The sequence below is a fragment of the Microcaecilia unicolor genome, chromosome 5, assembly GCF_901765095.1.
Source record: "Microcaecilia unicolor chromosome 5, aMicUni1.1, whole genome shotgun sequence".
Taxonomy (NCBI): domain Eukaryota; kingdom Metazoa; phylum Chordata; class Amphibia; order Gymnophiona; family Siphonopidae; genus Microcaecilia; species Microcaecilia unicolor.
In genome coordinates, this window is record NC_044035.1 from 228,712,660 (window position 1) to 228,735,639 (window position 22,980).

General features: G+C 46.8%; 1 protein-coding gene across 2 annotated transcripts in view; it reads left to right on the forward strand.

The window, feature by feature from the left end:
- The window catches only part of BRWD1 (bromodomain and WD repeat domain containing 1), a 523,732-nt gene that overhangs the window by 86,889 nt on the left and 413,863 nt on the right, over positions 1-22,980 (forward strand). For both annotated transcript variants that reach the window (XM_030203838.1, XM_030203839.1), the window contains exons 8-12: positions 9,932-10,153; positions 11,416-11,516; positions 16,808-16,878; positions 18,603-18,703; positions 20,429-20,469. In XM_030203838.1, the coding sequence (XP_030059698.1) occupies positions 9,932-10,153; positions 11,416-11,516; positions 16,808-16,878; positions 18,603-18,703; positions 20,429-20,469 (536 nt within the window). The remainder of the gene's footprint in view (positions 1-9,931; positions 10,154-11,415; positions 11,517-16,807; positions 16,879-18,602; positions 18,704-20,428; positions 20,470-22,980) is intronic.

The following is a 22,980-nucleotide window of genomic DNA, read 5'->3' on the forward strand; positions in this document are numbered from 1 at the left end:
TTGGGAGAAAGATGTATCAGGCTGCCATGCTCGCTGCCCATAATCAGTCATACCAGCTCTTCAAGAGCATCCACTTGCAAAACTCTGTGTGGCAAATGTCTACTTTGATGACCTCCCTCCGGAGCAGGCTGAACCCTTTCACACCAGCTGGTCAAGCAGCAGAAGGTGTGTTGTAAATTCTTGGCCAGGGGCGCATATGACACTTGATGTAGCATCTAGGATCTCTGCTCAAGGTATAGCAATGCGCAGACTCTCAATGGCTGCATGTTTCTGACCTGGACCATTTGGTCCAGCAGAGGATCACAGATGTTCCTTTCCGGGAGGGGGGGGGGGGGGGGGGATAATGTTTTTGGAGAGAAGGTGAAAGATCTGGTTGATCAGATCAAGAAGCATACTGATGCTATGGCTTCTCTCTCCTGCTGTGCGCCTTCTTCCATCTCCTCAACTAGGAGGTAGTTTGGTGGGTCTCGGAGTGTTCTCTATTTCTATTCTAGGCGTAGGTACCCTCCGGTGTCTCGCCAGCCTACTCAGGCTCAGCCTCAGCCTCAACACGCTCGTTCTTGTCAACAGTGTGCACCCAAGGCCCCTGCCGCTCCCCAGCAAAAGCCAGGGACGGGCTTTTGACTGTCTCCAGCAGAGCATAGCTGTCATAAGTGTCCGTCCCGGGTGGCTTGCTGGTTGGGGGAGGTTAATGTTTTTTCACCAAAGGTGGCCTCTCATATCCTCCGACTGGTGGGTTCTTCAAATAGTCCGGTTAGGATACACCCTCAATCTGGATTCCAAACCTTCAAATTGTCCACCAAGAGCTCATTTATTCAGCTCTCAGCACAGGCAGGTACTTGCAGAGGAAATCTCTGCCCTTCAACAGGCCCATGCGGTCGAACTCGTTCCACCAGGGGAAGAAGGGCTGGTATTCTATTCCAGGTATTTCCTTGTGCAAAAGAAAACAAGGAGGATGCATCCCATCCTAGACCTAAGGTCTCTGAAAAAATTTCTGGTCCTAGAAAAGTTCAGGATGGTTTCCCTGGGCACCGTTCTTCCCATGATTAAGGAAAACGATTGTGTATGCTCTCTGGACTTGTGAGCTGGAAGTATCGGGATATGAGCATAAGCGTCCATGTTCTCTTCCACTATGAGGCTTCTCCATGTATGCACGGTCTGGTGCTGATCAGAAACAGGTTTGGTGCTGAATGCAAAATTTGAACCATGCAGGACACCATAGACCCCACAGTTCAAATGCTGTATTCAGTAGTAGGTGGCATAAGTGGGCAGAGGCTCTATTCAGGCATAGAGGAGCCAGGGTGGGGATGGGAGCAGGAATGCATGTGTTCGTCGGAGGTCCTACGGGAGAGTGGCGATGGGTGGAAAAGGAGGACTGGAAAGTAAGCCAGGCTGGGTGGTGCCATTTTACAGAATTGAGCACAAAAGGGGAATTCTACCCAAATTCTGTAATGTGCAATAGTGGAGAATTCCCCCCCAGGAGTAGTGACATAATCAACAGTAAGTGCCAGGGACATGCACATTTGTTAAAAGTGGAGTAAATATAGGTAAGATATTTCATAGATTGGATTCTTTGAGAACAAGCAGGACATTTAATTACCACAATTGGATGAATTCTCCAACGAAGTCTGTGTGGACGCTACCCAGTGTTCTAAACTTCTAGAAGCCTTTGGCAGCCCTGACCGTGCGTGTGCCTTCCATCCGGCCTGCCTCATCTGCATGGAACCAACAGGCTCTTGAATAAAATTGATAGGCTGAAGATAGGACCCAACGTGGTGAACTGCATTAGGAACTGGTTGATGAACAGATGCCAGAGGGTCTTTATTAATGGAATTCACTCAGATGAGGGAAAGGTGACTAGTGGAGTGCCTCAGGGATTGGTGCTAGGGCCGATTCTGTTCAATATATTTGAGTGACATTGCCAAAGAATTAGAAGGTAAAGTTTCCCTTTTTTGCAGATACCACCAAGATTCGTAACAGAGTGGACTACCCGGAGAGAGTGGAAAACATGAAAAAGGATCTGCAGAAGCTAGAAGAATGGTCTGTTTGGTAATTAAAATTCAGTGCAAAGAAATGCAGAATGATGCACTTAGGGAGTAGAAATCCACGGGAGATGTATGTGTTAGGCGGTGAAAGTCTGATATGTACAGACAGGGAGAGGGATCTTGGAGTGATAGTATCTGAGGATCTGAAGGCGACGAAACAGTGTGACAAGGCGGTGGCTGTAGCCAGAAGGTTGCTAGGCTGTATAGAGAGAGGTGTGACCAGCAGAAGAAAGGAGGTGTTGATGCCCCTGTACAAGTCGTTGGTGAGGCCCCACCTGGAGTATTGTGTTCAGTTTTGGAGGCCATATCTTGCTAAGAATGTAAAAAGAATTGAAGCAGTGCAAAGAAAAGCTACAAAAATGGTATGGGATTTGCATTACAAGACTTATGAGGAGAGACTTGCTTACCTGAACATGTATACCCTGGAGGAAAGGAGAAACAGGGGTGATAAGATACAGACGTTCAGATATTTGAAAGGTATTAATCTGCAGACAAACCTTTTCTGGAGACGGTTAGGCGGTAGAACTAGAGGACATGAAATGAGGTTGAAGGGGAGCAGACTCAAGAAAAATGTCAGGAAGTATTTTTTCACGGAAAGAGTGGTAGATACTTGGAATGACCTCCCACAGGAGATGGTGGAGATGAAAATGGTAACGGAATTCAAAAATGCATGGTAGAGATCCTGTTCAGAAGGAATGGATCCTCAGAAGCTTAGCAGAGATTTGGTGGCAGCGCCAGTGGTTGGGAGGCAGGGCTAGTTCTGGCCAGACTTCTATGGTCTGTGCCCTGAAAATAGCAGGGATAAATCAAGGTCAGGTATACATAGAAAGCAGCACATATGAGTTTATCTTGTTGGGAAGACTGGATGGACTGTACAGGTCTTTCTCTGCTGTCATCTACTATGTAACAGTCTTTGTCGTCTTTCCACAGAGCTGAGAAGATGGGTTTTTCTTGTGTGTTCATTTTACTACCTTTAGCTTTTTTGGCCTTTAAATATATATATTTTTTTTCTTTATTTTTCCAGGGCTCCAACCGCCTGCTTAGTCCTGAGCTTTCCGGCAGGGACTGTTTATTTTTTACAAAAAATTAAAAACAAACGAATAATTTGATTTTGCTTCAGCTGTTTTCCACAGATGTCACAAGAGACTTCCAGTGGTTTTAAGTGTTCTTGGTGTGGCAAGGTTATATCTGTGACCTCACAACTTGTACTTGCCGTGCTTTGGACCTGACCATAAGTCATCTAATTGTAAACTCTGTTCTCGTATGCAGAGAAAAACCTAGTTGTGAGGCTCTGTACAAGAGACTATTTTGGCTCATCTAAGTCGAGTCCATCAACATAAACATCAGTCTGTTTCTCCTGGATCTGCTTTAGACACTGGGGACACGCTGGAATCAAGGAGGATGTCTGGCATCAATAGTGTCTGGCTTGGATTTGTCACTAAGGACACAGAAGGATTTGACATCTTTGTTGGCACAAAGATCCCAATGTTGGGCATTGAGCAGAGGCTTGCCAGTAGTGACTCCAATCCCAAAATGGCTGATGTGACCTCCAGCAACAATGTCGTGAGACTGCTGCTGGACGTCAAGGCAGCCATCTTCAATGAGGGAGGAAGACAGCAGGGGCAGGAGCCCATGAAAATAGCTCTGCCCTGACTCTCCACTAGATCTCCAGATGAAACGGTAGGCCCAGAAAGGGAGGAGGGGGGTAGCTGGGCAGACCTAAGGGTGTGTTGGGGAGGGGTGGTATTTGACACCATGGGAGGAGGGGAAGGAGAAGACAGTTTGAATCTAAGCCCTTCGTTTATTTCTGATTATATACGTTATTTCTCTCGAGCTCGGTACATTTTTAAACTTGATGTCTCATCAGGTTTGTTCTGGTTCTGTTAAATATTCAGAGGAAAATTTTGCTCCAGACAAAGCAACAGACTGACCTCTTATGTGTAATTTCTATATAACATCAGTTCCATATCATCAAGCTGATCAATCCATAGACTGGTGGGTTGTGTCCATCTACCAGCAGGTGGAGATAGAGAGCAAACTTTTGCCTCCCTATATGTGGTCATGTGCTGCCGGAAACTCCCCAGTATGTTCTCTATCTCAGCAGGTGGTGGTCACACACAGCAGCAGCTCTGGCTAGGCCTCCAAGCCTAATTTTTAGGTTTTGTTGAGTGCCTGGGGTTGAGGGCTCTTTTGAGCAAGTGCAAACCTGGTGGTGCCAGGTCCCTCCTTTTCTGCCCCCTCCCGCTGGCTCCGTTAAAAAAAAAAAAAAAAAAAAAAAAAAAATTTTGAACGTCCTTAAAGGCGTTTATTTCGACGTTTATTTAAGCGTCTATTGCAGCTACTCACTGGGACACCAGGTCGTTACAACTCGGAGCGGACAGCAGGTAATTTTTACCTTTTTATAGCGGGCAGGGGGTTCCCCGATTCTTCTCCTCGTGGCATATGGCGTCGGAGGGCGAGGGCGCAAAAAGGGTCGCTCCCCGGGTCGCTTGAGCGCTTCTAGAGGGGATGCGGGGGTCTTAAAGCCTGATTCGCCCTTGTTGGGTGACAGTTTCGTGACCGATGAATGTCCCGGTCCTTCCTCCGGCGTGGCGGTTTTTCCCGCCATAAACGCCCATCCCCCGCTCCTCGCCTCCGCCATCTTGGCCGGCCACGCGGCTCGGACGGCTTCTTCTTGGGCCGCCCTTGAGGTTGGAGACATTAATGCCATGAACGCCCTTAATTTGGGCGACGGCACAGAAGCGGCTAAAGTTAAGAGCCGTTCTTCCCGCGCGGCTCCTTCGCGGAGTTTCGCGCCGGACGCCATTTTGGATGCGCAGCATGTCTCTCCCCCGCTATTGCGAGCGCCGGTTGAGGGTGCGTCTAGGGCTGTTGCCCAGGCTGCGGAAGTGCACAGTCTGGGGGGTTTCTCCCCCGAGTTTGTTTTGCTGCTGCATCAGGCCTTCCTCATGCACAACGCTGCCCCTGCTCCCTCGTCTGGTAAAGAGGTTGAGGTTCCCAGAGGTAAACGCCCTCGGGTTGATTCCCAGGCCTTGGAGGAATTTGTCTCCTCTGATGTAGATGAGGGCAGCGTGTCTGCGGTCTCCCAACGGTCCTTTGCGGATTCCTTGGAGGAGACGGATCCCCGCTCGGATGGAGCGGATGACCCCTCTGCAGCGCGGCTTTTTAGCCCAGAGGATTTGCCCAACCTGTTGTTACAGGCCATGGACACTTTGAAGATTTCCTCTCCGGAGGACGTCTCTCCCTCAGCCCCTGTTGGCTCTGCCATTATGCTGGGGACGAAGCGCCCGCCTAGAACCTTCCACGTGCATGATGCCATGCACACCTTAATTTCGGCTCAATGGGATGTCCCAGAAGCGAGCCTTAAAGTGGCTAGGGCTATGTCCCGCCTCTATCCTTTGGCTGTGAGTGAACGTGAGGCCTATCTGTGGCCTACCGTGGATTCTTTAATCACTGCGGTGACTAAGAAAACGGCGTTGCCGGTGGAAGGTGGCACGGCCCTAAAGGACGCCCAAGACAGAAGATTGGAGGCGGCCTTAAGGTCGTCCTTTGAGGCGGCTGCTTTAAGTTTGCAGGCCTCAGTTTGCGGCTCCTATGTGGCCAGGGCGTGCCTGACTATGGTGCAGCGGGCTTCCCCCTCGGATCATTCCTTGAGGGCTGATTGGCCGGCCCTGGAATCGGGCTTAGCCTATTTGGCAGACTTGCTGTATGATGTCTTGAGGGCCTCAGCGAAAGGCATGGCTCAGACAATCTCTGCGCGGCGGTGGCTTTGGCTGAAACATTGGTCTGCTGACCACGCCTCTAAATCCCGCCTGGCTAGGTTGCCTTTTAAAGGCAAGCTGCTCTTTGGGGTCGAGCTGGACAAAATCGTGACCGATCTCGGCACGTCTAAGGGCAAGAAATTACCAGAGGTCAGGGCTCGGGCTAGTACTCGTCCCGGTACCTCCAGAGGACGGTTGCAGGAAGCCCGTCGGTACCGCCCGGGCAAGTCGGGTTCCTCTGCCCCCTCTTCCTTCAAGAGGAATTTCTCCCCCAAGCAGCATTCCTTTCGCAGAGACCGCCGTCCCGGAGGTGCTTCCTCCGGTCCTCCCCCTGGGTCTCGTACCCAATGACGGGGTCTTGGTCCACGCCCCAGTGCAGATTGGAGGACGGCTGTCCTCGTTTCTGGGTGAGTGGACCACAATAACTTCAGACGCGTGGGTGCTGGAAGTCATCAGAGACGGCTACAAACTAGAGTTCTGCCGACCCTTAAAAGACGGGTTTGTACTCTCTCCCTGCAAGTCTCCGGTCAAAGCTGTGGCAGTGCAGCAGACCTTGGACAATCTGATCCACCTGGGCGTGGTCGTTCCGGTGCCAGAAAGTCAGCTTGGCAAGGGACGTTACTCCATTTACTTTGTGGTGCCAAAGAAAGGAGGTTCTGTCCGGCCTATCCTCGACCTCAAAGGGGTCAATCGGGCCTTGAAAGTGCGGCACTTTCGCATGGAGACTCTCCGCTCTGTTATAGCGGCAGTGAAGGCAGGAGAGTTCCTGGCATCCTTGGACATCAAGGAAGCGTACCTGCATATTCCCATCTGGCCTCCTCATCAACGCTTTCTGCGTTTTGCAGTCCTGGGACGACACTTCCAGTTCAGAGCCCTCCCTTTCGGGTTGGCTACTGCTCCGCGGACCTTTTCCAAAGTAATGGTGGTCATCGCGGCCTTCCTACGAAAGGAAGGGGTACAAGTCCATCCTTATCTGGACGACTGGTTGATCCGAGCCCCCTCTTATGCAGAGTGCGGCAAAGCTGTGGACCGGGTAGTTGCTCTTTTGAGCTCCCTGGGATGGATCATCAACTGGGAGAAGAGCCAGCTGCGCCCGACTCAGTCCCTGGAGTACCTGGGAGTTCGATTCGACACCCAAGTGGGCAGAGTGTTCCTGCCAGACAATCGGATTGTCAAACTTCAGGCTCAGGTGGACCAGTTCCTAGTAGCCTCTCCCCTTCGGGCTTGGGACTATGTGCAGCTGTTGGGCTCTATGACGGCCACGATGGAAGTTGTGCCCTGGGCCAGGGCTCATATGAGACCACTTCAACACTCTTTGCTGCAGCGCTGGACTCCGATGTCGGAGGATTATGCTGTGCGCCTTCCCTTGGACCCAGCAGTGCGCAAGGCGCTGAGCTGGTGGATGCAGACAGACAAGTTGTCTGCGGGAATGCCTCTGGTGACCCCAGAGTGGATTGTCGTCACGACGGACGCCTCGTTGTCTGGCTTGGGAGCCCACTGCTTGGGAAGGACAGCGCAGGGGCTCTGGTCTCCTGCAGAGGCAAAGTGGTCTATCAACCTCCTGGAACTCAGAGCCATTCGGTTGGCGCTTTTGGAGTTCATCCCGGTACTGGTGTTGAAGCCTGTACGGGTCCTGTCGGACAATGCCACGGCTGTGGCCTATGTCAACCGCCAGGGAGGTACCAAGAGCGCCCCTCTAGCCAAGTAGGCTATGGATCTTTGCCAGTGGGCAGAAGCGAACCTGGAGCAGCTTTCAGCGGCCCACATTGCCGGAGTCATGAATGTCAAGGCGGACTTTCTCAGTCGCCATACCTTGGAGCCCGGAGAGTGGCAGCTATCTGCTCAGGCGTTCTTGGACATCACGAAGCGCTGGGGCCAGCCGAGCCTAGATCTGATGGCGTCATCGGCCAATTGCCAAGTGCCGCGCTTTTTCAGCAGAGGACGGGACCCTCGATCCCTGGGGGTAGATGCTCTTCTCCAACAGTGGCCGACTCAAGAGCTTCTCTATGTGTTCCCGCCCTGGCCCATGTTGGGCAGGGTGCTAGACCGGGTGGCAAAGCATCCCGGCAGGGTAATCCTGGTGGGTCCGGATTGGCCCAGGCGTCCCTGGTATGCGGACTTGATCAGGCTCTCAGTCGACGATCCTCTGCGGCTGCCAGTGGAGCAGGGCCTGTTACATCAGGGTCCCGTGGTGATGGAGGATCCCTCCCCCTTTGGTCTTACGGCCTGGCTATTGAGCGGCAGCGTCTGAGGAAGAAGGGCTTCTCAGACAAGGTCATCGCCACTATGCTGAGAGCGAGGAAGCGCTCTACTTCTACTGCTTACGCCAGGGTTTGGCGTATCTTTGCAGCGTGGTGTGAAGCAGGCTCACTTTCTCCCTTCACTGCTCCAATTTCTTCAGTGTTGGCGTTCCTGCAAGAAGGTCTGGAGAAAGGCCTGTCGCTCAGTTCCCTTAAAGTCCAGGTAGCGGCTCTGGCTTGCTTCAGGGGCCGCCTGAAGGGTGCTTCCCTGGCTTTGCAGCCAGATGTGGTGCGCTTTCTCAAGGGAGTTAATCACCTGCGCCCTCCTCTGCACTCAGTGGTGCCTGCGTGGAATCTCAACCTGGTACTAAGAGCATTGCAGAAGCCGCCTTTTGAACCCTTGTCGAGGGCATCTCTGAAAGACCTGACGTTGAAAGCAGTCTTTTTGGTGGCTATCACTTCAGCCAGAAGAGTTTCCGAGCTTCAGGCGCTCTCATGTCGAGAGCCTTTTCTGCAGTTCACTGAGGCAGGAGTGACTATTCGCACAGTGCCTTCCTTCCTGCCCAAGATTGTTTCTCGCTTCCATGTGAATCAGCAGCTCTGTCTCCCTTCCTTTCGTAGGGAGGACTACCCAGAGGAGTACTCTGCTCTTAAATATCTGGATGTGAGACGAGTCATCATCAGATACTTGGAAGTGACCAATGATTTCCGGAAATCGGATCATCTGTTTGTCCTGTTTGCAGGTCCTCGTAAGGGTCTGCAGGCTGCTAAGCCTACAGTGGCAAGATGGGTCAAGGAAGCCATTGCAGCAGCTTATGTGGCCGCGGGGAAGGTGCCGCCTATCCAGCTGAAGGCTCACTCCACGAGAGCTCAGGCGGCCTCGATGGCAGAGGCCGGATCCGTCTCCTTGGAAGAGATATGCAAGGCGGCAACTTGGGCTTCGGCTCATACATTCTCCAAGCATTACCGTTTGACTGTGGCTGCACGGGCGGAGGCCCGGTTTGGAGCTTCAGTGTTGAGGTCAGGGATTTCAATGTCCCGCCCTGGGTGAGTACTGCTTCGGTACATCCCACCAGTCTATGGATTGATCAGCTTGATGATATGGAAGGTAAAATTATGTATAATCATACCTGATAATTTTCTTTCCATTAATCATAGCTGATCAATCCATAGCCTCTCCCAGATATCTGTACTGTTTTTATTCTGGTTGCATTTCAGGTTCAAGTTTAGTCTTCAGTTACTTCAGAAAGACTTCGTGTTCAAGTTTTTTCACTTGGATTCTTCAAGAGTTAAGACGAGTTTGTGTTACAGTGAGCTGCTGCATTCCTCTCCCCTCCGTTTTACGGGGCTGGATTGAGACATAAATTCTGCCGGCACTCCCTCCCGCTTCGTGCGGCTGTAGGGCAGCTTTGTACCCCTCCCGCTTTGGCGGTGTTAGGGTCAGTCAGCTCCTCCCGCGGTTGCGGTTGCAGGATAAGCCAGATCCCCCCGCATCGGCGGGTGTGGTGTCCCTCCCCCGCTCCGCGGGGATGAGCTGGACGGATTCCCCTCCCCCACTTGTGTGGGGATGAGCTGGATTAATTCCCCTCCCCCGTTTCGGCGGTGGTGAGCTGGGCAGAGTGTCCCTTCGTGGGTGTAATTCTCTAAGTGGTGAGTCCTGCGGATGGAGCTTTGATATCGACATACTGAGGAGTTTCCGGCAGCACATGACCACATATAGGTAGGCAAAAGTTTGCTCTCTATCTCCACCTGCTGGTAGATGGACACAACCCACCAGTCTATGGATTGATCAGCTATGATTAATGGAAAGAAAATTATCAGGTATGATTATACATAATTTTACCTTAGGTTGGAAAGTCAGTAATTACCTCCTTTCTCTCTCTAGGGCTCAGATGACTGTTTGGTGAAGATCTGGTCTACATACAATGGCCGTTTACTGGCTACACTACGAGGTCATTCAGCAGAAATTTCTGATATGGCTGTCAACTATGAAAATACTTTAATTGCAGCTGGAAGCTGTGATAAAATCATTCGGGTGTGGTGCCTACGGACTTGTGCTCCAGTTGCTGTACTCCAGGGACACACTGGTTCCATTAACTCTCTACAGGTATGCTTGAAATATGCATGATTTTCTTGCTGTTAACTATAGCCATTTTTTTTTTTTTTACCATGTTTAGTTCTTGTAGGTAGAGAACATTTAGAGGGCCATTCCTGTAGTAAGAGACTTTACCTATGAAAATATAACCCTCTATGGGTGAAAATATACTCCTCCTGTTGCCATCATATTTAACCATCTCTTTGACCTCATGTGCACCTTTCGTTAAATTAGTCACCTTATTTTCTAACTCTTGTTACTTTCTTATCTATTTATATGTTGTATTTTGCTTATACCCTTCACTGTCAATTAAAATGTTCTATTGCTTATTGTGTTGACATTGTAAGTAGTATACTATCAGGCTCATTTTCAAAGCACTTAGCCTCCCAAAGTTCCATAGAAACCTATGGAACTTAGCCTCCCAAAGTGCTTTGAAAATATGCCTCTATGCCATGCTTTGTATTGTTGTTTGAATATTTTTACTGCTGTAATTGCTTATTGGTCATGTTGGATTTATTCTTACTGTACACCGCCTTGAGTGAATTCCTGCAAAAATGCGGTAAATCCTAATAAATAAAATAAATAAATATGCGTACTTGGTACAGGAATATTCCTGGAACAGGATTAGGGTAGAAACTAAATTATAATTTTTTTTTTGTTTAATTCTCAAAAGCAGATGTTTGTATCTTCAGAGATAGGAAGTGCTAGGGTCTACAGATACTTTCCACTGGGCAGGTTTTAAAATGAAAGTATGCATATATACTTCACTTTGGAAATTGATACATGGGGGAAACGTACCCATGCTCATTACAAAAATACTCCCTTTTTAACACTGTTCAGAAAGTACTTAACTGAAAATGTCTGTTGTGGGGGGAGGGGGGGGTAATAAACTTCCCATATATTGAGTTTTCTGCCTAAAGAATATAAATTTTATGCTGCTTGTGAAAAATGTAAAATTTGAGTCAATATCATGAACGGTGGAAATTTTGTCCTGCAAATAAGTCTTTGGGACTATTAGTTTAGCTATCTTAACACTATTTGTAGTAAGTTAAAAAAAAAAAAAAAAAAATGCTTGAAAATATTTTTCTATCTGGGAATAGTTAATTACATATGCACAAGTAAGGTGTGTGTTTTGTTTTTTTTTAAATACCAGTGATCTGTAGGCTCTTCTAGCAATAATGTTTTCTTCTCATTTTGTATGCCTTTGTAATAGGGACTCAGTTCTGTTCATAAACCTATTGGCAACTAATGAGTTTGTATGCATTTGTTTTTAGTTTAGCCCAGTGGCCAAGGGCTCGGTGAGATACATGGCCTCTACTGGTGCAGATGGCACTGTATGTTTTTGGCAGTGGGATGTGCATACCATGAAATTCAAGTATGTGTTTATGGTATTACTAATAGCACTTGTGTACAGTTTGTGTGTTATGGGACTTTGAAAAATATAATATCATACAAAGTGCTTTGAGTATTGGGGGGAGGAAGAGGAAGAGAAAATGGCTTTCAAAGATCTAGAATCTAAGTAGATGACAAATAAGACTGTTTTGGAAGATAGTTGTTGCAATAGTTGCTGCTGTACAGACTGGAGGATTGTCCACCCTCCACCTTCAAATGAAAGATGTGCTTGCTTGTTCATAAAGCTATTCATTGTGTTTTAATTCCTCTTCTGTCCTTTGAGGGCGGGAGACGAGGATAGTATCCTGCACTAGTCCTCTATTTCTGAGTGTGTACCCTGACAGCAGCCACGACCATAACATCGCTGTCCTGGAATTGGTAGTCTGGAGAATGTATGTATTATCCTTTTAGGTGGCATCGTGTTTCTCCTGTGAATCTTAACTTTCTGGAGGGATTGATGAGATTTATCACCTTTCAGGACACAAACTTGCTATATTTTATTATGTAATTTTTCTGGCTTTTCAGCGACTCCCAGATTACTTGAAAATAAACTCCTCTCTCCTTTTCATCCAGCTAGACCAGTCCATACCAGTGGATGTATAGAGGTAGAGAGAGAGAGAGAGCAGTTTTCAGTGATACCACCGGTATAAGAGGTACAGCCTGGAGCTAGTCTGTATTTCTCTACCTCCAACAGATGGTGCAGGTTGGACTGATTCAGTTGTTCTTGGTCAAGGTTGGACTCCCATGTCCACAGGTTGTGGTTGAGTACAGGGATCAGTTTGTTTTCCCAGGGTTAGATCCACATGACTCTCTCTGATTGAGAATAGAGGTATGCTTGTCTTCCTCCCCTCTGAGCCCTTGTGGGCTTGCACCCTGAGCGCAGGCTGGGAGAGGCTCTACGGAGCTCCTACCAGCAGGCTGGGAGAGGCCAGAGGGTCCAGCAGGATTGTGGAACCTCTGGCCTCCCCCCCCCCCCAACCCCAAAAGTCTTGGGGAAGGATTTTAAAACATTTGGAAGATTTAAGTTGCTTACCCAATAAAACTTACTAAACAAACAAAAAGACCAAAAGAAAACACAGTAAAGGCTGCAGGAAGAGAAACTGATAGTGACAGACTCAGAAGCAGTGTATTCCTTGCCAAAGAACGAGGAGTTGGAAGAGGAGGCCCTGGGAGGCCGCTCTCCAGCTCACTCAATTCCTTGGATACAGGTGAGATTTCTCTGACTGATGGGCAGTCTCCAGGTGTCCACCTGTTCAGGTGGGAGGAACCCTCGGCATTTATTCACCAGGTGGTAGTGTCCTTGCAGTTGGAAGAGACTCCTGCCAAGTGCCTAAAGAAGGGCGACCCCACTCTGGAGGGATATTGAGCTGTGGCTGCAAGGGACTTATTTTAGCTTGGGCAATGGGTGGCAGATTTGTCCCCCAGCACTCACCTTAGTAAATTGCCTTTCTGGGTCCTCTTCTTGTAGGTCATAGACCCAGGGGATTCAATGCCCCAGCATATACCAAAGGACAGGTCTTGGTGTGGGGGGAGGTTGATGGAAGGCAAGAGACGAGCTCACATTGGGAGCCATTTTTGCTCCTCAAAAATGTCACCTACAGTAGTGGGCTCTGGAGGCAAGTGCCAAAAGTCAACCCTTTTGGGAAGTGAGGTGTTCTTGGAGAGAGGTGAGCCCTCTACTTCCTCTTCCAATCCTGAAGGGCCTCAGTGAATCTCGGGTCTCTTGTATTGGTACATGTGGGTGGGTGTCATAACCTTGGACCAGTGGATTCTGGAGGTCTTTGACAGTTAACACCTTAGAGTTTGCAAGCCTATTTTCGATAAATTCTTGATGTCCCCTTGTTTCTTACTCTAATATCATGCAATAGAGGAGACTCTGAGCTGCCTGCTTCTCTTGGGGACAGTGAGGTTGGTTTTCCCAGGGGAACAGTTCCTCAGATGCTACTTCATCTATTTTGTGGTTCCCGAGAAGGGATGATTCTTTAGGCCCATCTTAGATCTCCAACCTCCATTGCAGGTTCCATGCTCCTGAAGGCTGGGGGAGTTCTTAGACCTTGCTGAGACATACTTCCATGTTCCATTCAAGCAGGAACACAGATGGTTCCTTCAGTTCTATGTTCTCAGCAAGCACTATCAGTTACAGGCTTTATCATTTAGCCTTGCCGCTGCACCACCCCCCTCCCCCAGGACTTTCTGAAAGGTAATGGTAGTGGTAGCACTTCTCTTTTGTTAGAGTGGAATCTAGGTACATTCCTACCTTGATGATTGGCTGATTCAGGCCGACTCAGCAGAGGGGGCCTAGTGTGTTACAGGCAAGGTCATCCCAGACCTTAGAACTTCTTTGTTGGGTAATAATTTACCTGAAGTCACCTTACCCTGTTGCAGGATCTGGAGTACCTGGGAGGTCATTTTCACACCAAACAGGGCTGGGTATACTTGACACAGGAAAAGGTAGTTGAGCTTCAGGACCAGAAGCGGCACTTCTGTAACCTTTCAGCTTCCAGGGCTTGATGGTGGCTATCTAGAAGTGCTGCTGTGGATGAGGGCACATATGAGGTCTCTACTGAGAGCATTCCTTTCACATTGCAGTCCATAATCCCAGAATTTCAAGGTCTGACAGTGTTCCTTAAGCTCCAGTTATGGTGGTGACACCTCCCAGCTCATGTTAGAGAGTCCCTCTGGCCAATCAGAGTGGACTGTGGTAACTACTGATGCCAGCCCCCAGGGATGGGGAGCTTTCTGCAAAATGCAATCCCTGCAGGGAATATGGTGTGGCACTGAGGTCAGCTGGGTCATCAGTTGCCTAGAGGTGAGGGCCATGGCCCTTGGCTTCGGAGAAGAGTAGTGAGGGTCCTCTCAGACAATGTAATAAGTCACCTATGTGAGTCAGCAAGGAGGGACCAAAAGTGAGGTGGTGGCTCAGGAGATCTTTTGGCTGTGTAGTTGGGCAGAGTGCCATCTCTGTGATTTTGGCCTTGCACATAGTGGAAGTGGGCAATGTAAAAGCCAACTTCCTTAGTTAAAGGATCTTGGACCCAGGCGAGAGGGAATTAAGTCTTGCAGCCTTCCATTTCGTCATGCACAGGTGGGGGTGCCCTGACGTTTTGATCTGATGGCAACCCCAGAAAATGCAATCCTTTAGATTGTAAGCTCTCTTGAGCAGGGACTGTTCTTCCCCATGTTTAAACTTGTACAGTGCTGCGTAACCCTGGCAGCGCTATAGAAATGCTAAGTAGTAGTAGAAAATGCAGTGTGCTCACATTTCTTAGGTCAAAGGCAGGCAATAAGGTCTCTTGGGATACATGTCATGATCCAGACCTGGCCTAGGAAAGAGCCTGTCTACATGTTCCCCTATGGTCCGATAGACCGAGTCTTGTCAAGAATTGTGCAGCACCCATTTCTAGTGTACTAGTAGATATGGATTGACTAAGGTGCCCCTTGTACACAGACTTGAGCCAACCCTTTTCTCCCAAGAGAGAGGGGGCTTCTACTTCGATGCCCAATCATCATGGAAGACCCGGATTCATTTTGGCTTAAGGCCCAGCTCTCGCTGAGATGAAGTTTAAGGGGCAGGGGGTACCCTGAAACTGTAGTATAAAATTCTTATTTTGAAGGGTCAATTCTTCCATATATTGTGCTTAAGAACAGTTGTGTGCAAAAGGGTCTATCTTCTGGCAGGCAGAGATGACTGAGATTTCTTCAAGAAAGATTTGAAGAAGTGGCTGACCCTCAACTTCTGAAAGTACAGGTAGCTGCTATCACTTGTTTAAAGGGCCAGGTAAGGGGGGGGGGGGGGGGTAAGTCATCCAGATGTAGTTGACCTTCTTTTTTTTTTTTTTTTTAAAACGGGGTGAAGCACTTGTGCCCAATCAGGCAACTGTGCCTCAGAACTGAATCTGGTGTTGTGCAATGATGTGTCCTCCCTTTCAGCCGTTCGAGCACACAGCATTGAAGGACCTCTTCCCGAAAGTGGCATTTGTGGTAGAAGTTTGTGTGGCCTAGCAGATTTCTGAACTTCAAGTTCTCTCTTACTGGGATCTTTACTTGTCATTTGCGGATGATTTTCTCTTCATATGGTGCTCTCCTTTCTGCTGAAAGTAGTCTAACCTTTCCATGTTAAACAGCTGTCTCCCTGTTTTTCAGGACTGCACTTTATGTAAGCTGATTGGGTGCAGGGGGTTTTGAGGTATCTGGTGACCACCAGTGACTTCAGAAAGGTGGGTCATTTGTATTGTTTCATGGTCTGTACAAGTGGTAGACAGCTATCAAGGCTCTGGTCACCTGCTGGATTAAGCAAGCTATTCGGGTGGCTTACATTCTAGCTCTGGAATGGATTCCAGTGAGTCTTAGGTCTGACACCACAAGGGCACAGATGAGCACCTGTGTAGAGGCTAGGGTGGTTGTTCCAGAATATATTTACAGAGCGGCCACTTGGTCATCACTCCATTCCTTTGTAAAGCATTATAAGCTGGATGTCTGGGCTAGAGGTTGATAACACCTTGGGCAGGGTAGTTGTGCAGGGAATCTTGTCTTCCTCTTGCCCCAAGGGATGGAGCTTTGGTACATCTTATTGGTATGGACTGGTCTAGCTGGACAAAGAGGAAGGTGAATTGTAGTCTTGTTAATTTCCTTTCCTGATGGACCAGTTCAACATCTCTCCTTGGAAGTGTTTGGGTGTGGTATCTCCTTTTGATCTGTCTTCATGGTTCAGGAACCACCTACTGCTCTGCATAAGTTGCCTTCTGTGTAAGTAGTTATTCCAAACTTAAATTTGTCTGCATTGAGACTTTACTTTTTGTTCCTTGGGTTTATTCATAGCTTTTGTATCATATACTGACTATTTCCAACCTGCACTCTTATACTAGTGGTGTTGCTGGAAACTGTTTTTTCTATACCTTCATCTTGGAGTCAGGGGATATAAATCACTGGTTTGGACTGGGCTAGCAGGACTCATGGAAGGATATTGACCGGCAAGACTAAATATTCACCATCTTCTGTATAATACAGTATTTTGAATTTATTTGCGACCCTGAATTTAATATAGTGAAACATGCAGTCTTGTGCTAGTGATGTTGTCTGATACCATATTTTACTTATTCTTATTTCGTACTGCAATGATCTTTATACAAACCCTGGTGTTTTGTTTTAGGCCAAGATAAAATTGATTAAACTAAGGAATAGCAATACTTAGCTGCTGTAGTCTGAGTGAAGAATAAGCTGTTGTACAGTGAGTTTTGAAAAGGCTGATATTGATCTGATTTCTTTCTGTTAAAGCAATCATCCTCTGAAGTTCACTGAAAGACCTAGAACTGGAGTTCAAATGCTTTATGCTTCATTTAGTGTTGGTGAGTTGCACAGTTTGCTTTGCTTGCTCTCTATCCTAGATGTACCCCAGATGAGGCAGAAATCCTTGGTGGCATGGGGTTTGAAGGGAAGTTTCATCTAAGACTAGCCCCCAGCTCATTGGCAGATTTTCCCCCCTCTCCTTGCTCTTGCAGGGTTGAACATTTCTGTTCCTCAAGCTATGTGAGTCTACTGGCCTTTCTAAGCTGAAAGTGAAGGTCATTTTAGAACAGTTCTGCAGCATGTACACGTGTAAAAGGCATGCATGTGTAAATGCTGATTTTTAAAATAACATAGGATGCAAATATTCTAAGGAAGTGTGTTCTAGATATGGTTTGAGAGGTCCAAATCATGTGTTCTGATTCTGTTGTATATATGTAACTTAAATTTCCCCATATGTGTACCTTGAAAGCCTAAATGTCAAATATATTGCTCATTAAGGCCAATGCTGTATGGGGTGTTTGGGGGAGGGGGGGAGGGTGCAATTGTACATAGTCACCTGAAAGCAATGATTTTTAAACATTTAAGTAATGGGCTTTAACTTTTCCAAACAAGTCACCAACTGAGGAGCCAGGATCCTGAAGTTCAGTTCCTAAAAATTTGTTGGAGTTTAAAAACTTGCACACAGATTTATAAACATTGAACTTCAGGATTTTGGCTCCTCAGTTGGTTACTTGTATGGAATTTTTGAAACCCATTACTTAAATGTTTAAGAACCAGTGCTTTCACATACAAGCTGGTGAGTGATGCCACTCTTTTGAACATGTTTTCTTGTACAATGGCTATTCCAGTTGTATGTGCTGGCAAATAATGGTTAGTGCAGTGACCTAACAACCTGGGGAACTGGGTTTGATTCCCACTGCAGCTCCTTGTAACTCAGCAAGTCACTTAACCCTCCATTGCCCCAGGTACAAATAAGTGCCTGTACACATGTGCATATCAGGTAAACTGCTTTGATTGTAATCACAGAAAGGCAGTATATTGAATCCCATCCCCTTTCCCTTTACACCCGCATGACCTTGCATGTAATTTGCTCTGCATTCAGTGGGCCTTTTATAAAATGGACTGAAACTTGGGAACATCCTGACTTGGTTGTTCCATTTCCTTCATGGATGGCAAGTATAAAATGGGGCTCCACATTAGTTGCTTTAGTCTTCTGTATTGGCGTGCACAGCCCTATAACTGAACCACAGAACCTACCCGATATGGGTGAGTCTATACAGGAAATTTAAAAAAAATCACTCTAAGAACAGTTAGTTTTTAAATCCATGTAAAATTTACATGCATATTGTTTTGTGGCTTTTGAGGTTTATTATAATTGAGGTACCTTTGGCTCTACATTAGTTTTTAGTTTTTGACTGCTGAAGTAGGGATCAAGACACTTATCAATTTTTTAATTTCAAGCAGTATCTGAACATTTTATATTTCTATCAGTTTTTGGGGTTAAAAAAGCATTGATATTTGAAGTTCGAGAAGACTTGGAAGTAGTATAAATGCCTGTTGTTTTTTTTTTTTGTTTTGTTTTTTTGAAGGTAGTATGGCCATTATCTTTGATAAATAGCCACATTAAGAGAACAGCTGGAGAAAAATTATTCTTTACTCTAACATTTGGTTAATACTGTTCTAAGTAGCTTGACATGGTAGATTCCATCATCAGTCCATTTCTATTTCAATTTTTAAAAAAATCTCCCATCTGAGTTTTGATAACATTTCTTTGGATTTTCAGGTGGCATGTTTCTAGCAACAGGCAGTACAGATCATGTCATCAGGATCTATTACTTTGGTTGTGAGAGACCAGAAAAAATTGCTGAACTAGAAGGCCACACTGTGAGTATAAGAAATTCAGTTCTGGTTTTTTTTTCATTTTTTTTTTTTTAAGTTGACGTTCTCAGTGGAAAGACGTGATTATAGTTCTGTAGATAATGAAACACGATGATATCTGTTTTGCACTCTGTTAAAAGAATGAGCTGGTGTAGCTAAAAAGAAATCCCTGCTGCTAAGTGCTTCAGCAAGATTACTTATGACATAAGTAGAATGGTTTCAATTGTTAACTTGGATATATACAAATACCTTATATACTTTAATATAAACTGAGGTTTTATTGGCCAAAAAAGGGATCAAAAATTAAACCACACAAATTGCTAACTTCAGGAAAGAAATTAGCCTAGGCACGAAGATCATCCTTACGCAAATTTTTTTTTTGTTTGTTACATTTGTACCCCGCGCTTTCCCACTCATGGCAGGCTCAATGCGGCTTACATGGGGCAACGGAGGGTTAAGTGACTTGCCCAGAGTCACAAGGAGCTGCCTGCGCCTGAAGTGGGAATTGAACTCAGTTCCTCAGTTCCCCAGGACCAAAGTCCACCACCCTAACCACTAGGCCACTCCTCCTCTCCTCTTGATATGTCAAGTGTATTCGATGTGGTAGACCATAATTTGCTACTTGCAGTAATGGACAACTTAGATATAGGAGGGTCTGTCCTCAATTGGTTCCAAGGATTTTTAAAATCTAGATTCTACCAAGTCAGATCTCCTAATTCCATCTCTCCCCAATGGACTTCAAACTGATGAGTCCCACAGGGAATTCCCACCTGTCATCCATCTTATTCAATATTTTAAGGAAACGGGCGCTAGCAAGGTTTTCCTCACAGTGTGCATGTTTGAGGGAGAGTGTATGAGAGAGTGACTGAGAGAGAGAGTGACTGTGCGAGTGTGTGTGTCAGAGAGTGAGATTGGGTGCGATTTGTGTCTGAGAGAGAGTGTGTGTGTCAGAATGACAGTGTGCGAGTGCATATGTGAGACACAGCGAGACCGAGAGTTTGCTGAACCCCCTTCCACTCCTGTCTGAGTTCCTGAAACCCCTCCCACTTCTTCACATGTGAGTTCCAGGACCCCCCTCCCCTTCCAGTTCCAGGACCTGCCCCTACCCGTCCAGTTGATTTCCAGGAATCCCCTCCCCCTGTTGTTTCAGGACCCCCCTCAGTAGTTTCATGACCCTCCCCCTTCCCTCCCCTGTCGTTTCAGGGCCCCCCCTCCCCACCTGCACGTTTTTACCTCCCGCACGCTTCACACAGCCTCTTCTTTCGCTTCTGTTTCAGCTGTTCCTGTGGTCACTACACGAACAGCCGAAACAAGCGAAAGAAGGACCCCCTCTCCACCTCCTGCACTGTAGGGATGCTGCTTCACACACCCTCTTCTTTCTCTTCTGTTTCAGCTGTTCGCGTGGTCCCGCCCTCAAGGGCGGGACCACACGAACAGCAGAAACAGAAGCGATAGAAGAGGCTGTGTGATGCGGATGATGTCACTGATTTAATGCTGGAATCAGACCACGGAGCCACGGTCCCAGGCAGAGACCGAACGTTGGAGGTGAGAATTATTATATAGGATTATAATGTCCCCCTTAGGAAAGGTGCTCGATGTCCATAGTTATAATTTATTTATGCGGATGATGTAACCATCTACATACATCCCTTTCAAAGATTCTATTGATGTATTATAAGCAGGATGTTTTAATCTTTTTACTTATCTTGTGAATCCTTAAATCTCTTTCAGGACAAAGTTGACAGCATTCAGTTTTCCAACACTGGTGACAGGTATGTTTGAAGGGCTGCTTTCATTGAAAATGTTTATTTTCTATAGGTACAGAATGGATAAAAGGTTTTGTTAATAGATAAGAACCAATTGTATGGCACACACACTTCATCACTTGATTGATAGGTGGCCTTCAATTCTCCTGAATATGAGCTGGAAAAAACAGCTTCTTCTAGTTCTACTCTTGCGTGCTATTTGAGGGTGAAATTTTAAGTTTCTCCATGGGCATGAGGATCACTACAGCACACAAGCGGGTGATGTTACTGGGATGGAGCTGAGTGGTACCATCTCCCAGAAAACTTTGGAAAAGCCACCTGAGCTTGTGTGAGCGTTTTGCACTTCAGTAGCATTCCATCTCTGCAGCTTTATTCTAACTGTGGTTAGAATAAAGCTGTTTCAGAAGCTGTCTAATCTGTAAAAAAAAAAAAAAAAAAAAAAAATGTCTGTCCTGAACACATAGGACCTCTGATGTATGTGGCCCAAACATGATCAAAATTGTGGGAAATGTGGTCAGATTGTCACCAAGAGCCTGCAAAATGAGAAGCTATTGAAGTTTCCAATCAGATAGTGACAGACGAGGATGGTTAATAGCTGCAAAAGTATTACAAAAATGTGCTCACAAAGACACTTGAAAGAAGACCCCCCCCCCCCCCCCCCCCCAAAAAAAAAAAATAAAACCTAAAAAAAAAAAAAAAAAAAGACAGTGTCCTCCTCTCGTGCAGCAGAGAGAGGGAGCAAAGTACAAACAAAAGTCCTCATGCCAAAATGCTCTCCACTTTTACTCATAAAAGGCGTAGCAATCAAAGGCTTTCCATGGAAGGTCAGATCTGATGATAGAAACTCTTCCAGTAAAAGGTTAGAAAGGGCAAGGACTTCCCTTGATGCAACATTGAGATTGATAACTGCTTCTCATCACACCATACTTGTTGTAGCTTAAGACAGCAGCTCCTTCCACACAGTGCCAAAAAAGATGAGACCTTTCTTGAAACATCAGAATAATGAGATCTCTTCTCCCACAGCCAATACTTGGTGCCATAGAAACATGGAGACCTCTGAGCACTTTTCTCAAAGCAGGGGTAGCTTGCCTCCAACCACGAAGTGGCACTAACATAGGAGGAATGCAATTATAGAGAAGCAGATTGGGATGCAACTCTGAGAAGCCATGATCTGTTGTTTGCTTCGAAATCTATTGTCTTGATCTGTACATGGAAGTTCACAATCATCTTAGCAGCCATCTCCAGCCACTGTGGAGATGTGGAGAGACTTTTTAAAGGAGAACAGTGTGAAATGACAGGTCAAGACCACTCCTGACAAAAGGAAAGCAGATGTTACAACTAACCTTAAAAAGCATGATCTAAAGGACTCAATGCAGCAACCTTTTAGCTGCAGTTCATCACCAAGGGGAGTCCTCATCAAATACCCACATGGACAAATTGGAGGATTATTAGAACTTTGAAGTTCATCTCAGTCCGCCATGTTCACTTCAGCAGAATTCCTTATTTAGGACTATCATTGACTCCTTCCCTGCCACATCCAAAGAATGAATCTTAACTAGAAGATGTGTCCGAAGTTTCTGCAAAAAATTACTGAAATTGTCATTCTCCGAGGACAAGCAGGCTACTTGTTCTCACATGTGGGTCGACGTCCGCATCAGCCCAGGAAACAGCAAATTTTTCACCAGCAAAATTAAAAAGTTTTGCCAGAGCCTTCTGGCGTGCGCATGCGCAGACAACTTCCCACTCGTCGCGTGAGCGTGCCTCCTCAGTTTTCTTTTCTCCGCGTTGAGGTGAGGTAGAGATTTTCTGCGCTCCTCTTAGGCCCAGGAAAGAGTCTTTGCGAGTTTTTGGCTTTTCGCTTTATTTTACTTTATTTTATTTCAATTCTACAGTTAAAAAAAAAAAAAAAGTTCCCGTAGTTTCTTTTACTTTTGTCCCCTTTCACAGCTGGGTTATCCCCTTCTTTTCTGTGCCCTTTTTTCTCTTAACAAGCACAATCGTGTCTTTTGATTTCGCTGAAGCCGTTTCTCCTTCCATGTCATTGAAGACACCCAGCGGCTTCAAACGTCGTACTATGTGCAACCGGACCATCTCGGGTACCGATACCCATGCCTGGTGTATCCAGTGCCTTGGGCCTGAGCATAGCTCAGCCTCTTGTAGTCTGTGTCTTTTTTGTATGAAGAAATGGACCCAAGCGTCTTGAGAAGCCCAACGAGAAAAGCTTTTTGGGGCTCGGTCTGGTCCTTCTACGTCAACATTGGTTCCGAGGTCGTTGGCGTCGACATTGAGAAGAGCATCGATGTCGGGAGCAGAGGTAATGTTTGCTGAGAGACCAACTTGTGCTGGGAGCAGTGAGGTGTCTAGTGGGTCTCCACTTGCCTCGAGGCCTCCTGTTATACAGGCCCCGGCCCGGCCCAGAGGAGACACGAGGATTTCACGTCTTCCTCATCGGTACCGAGGAGTCTCGATGACTGACATCGAGTGAAGGCGAAGAAGCACTGTCATCATTCTCCTTCG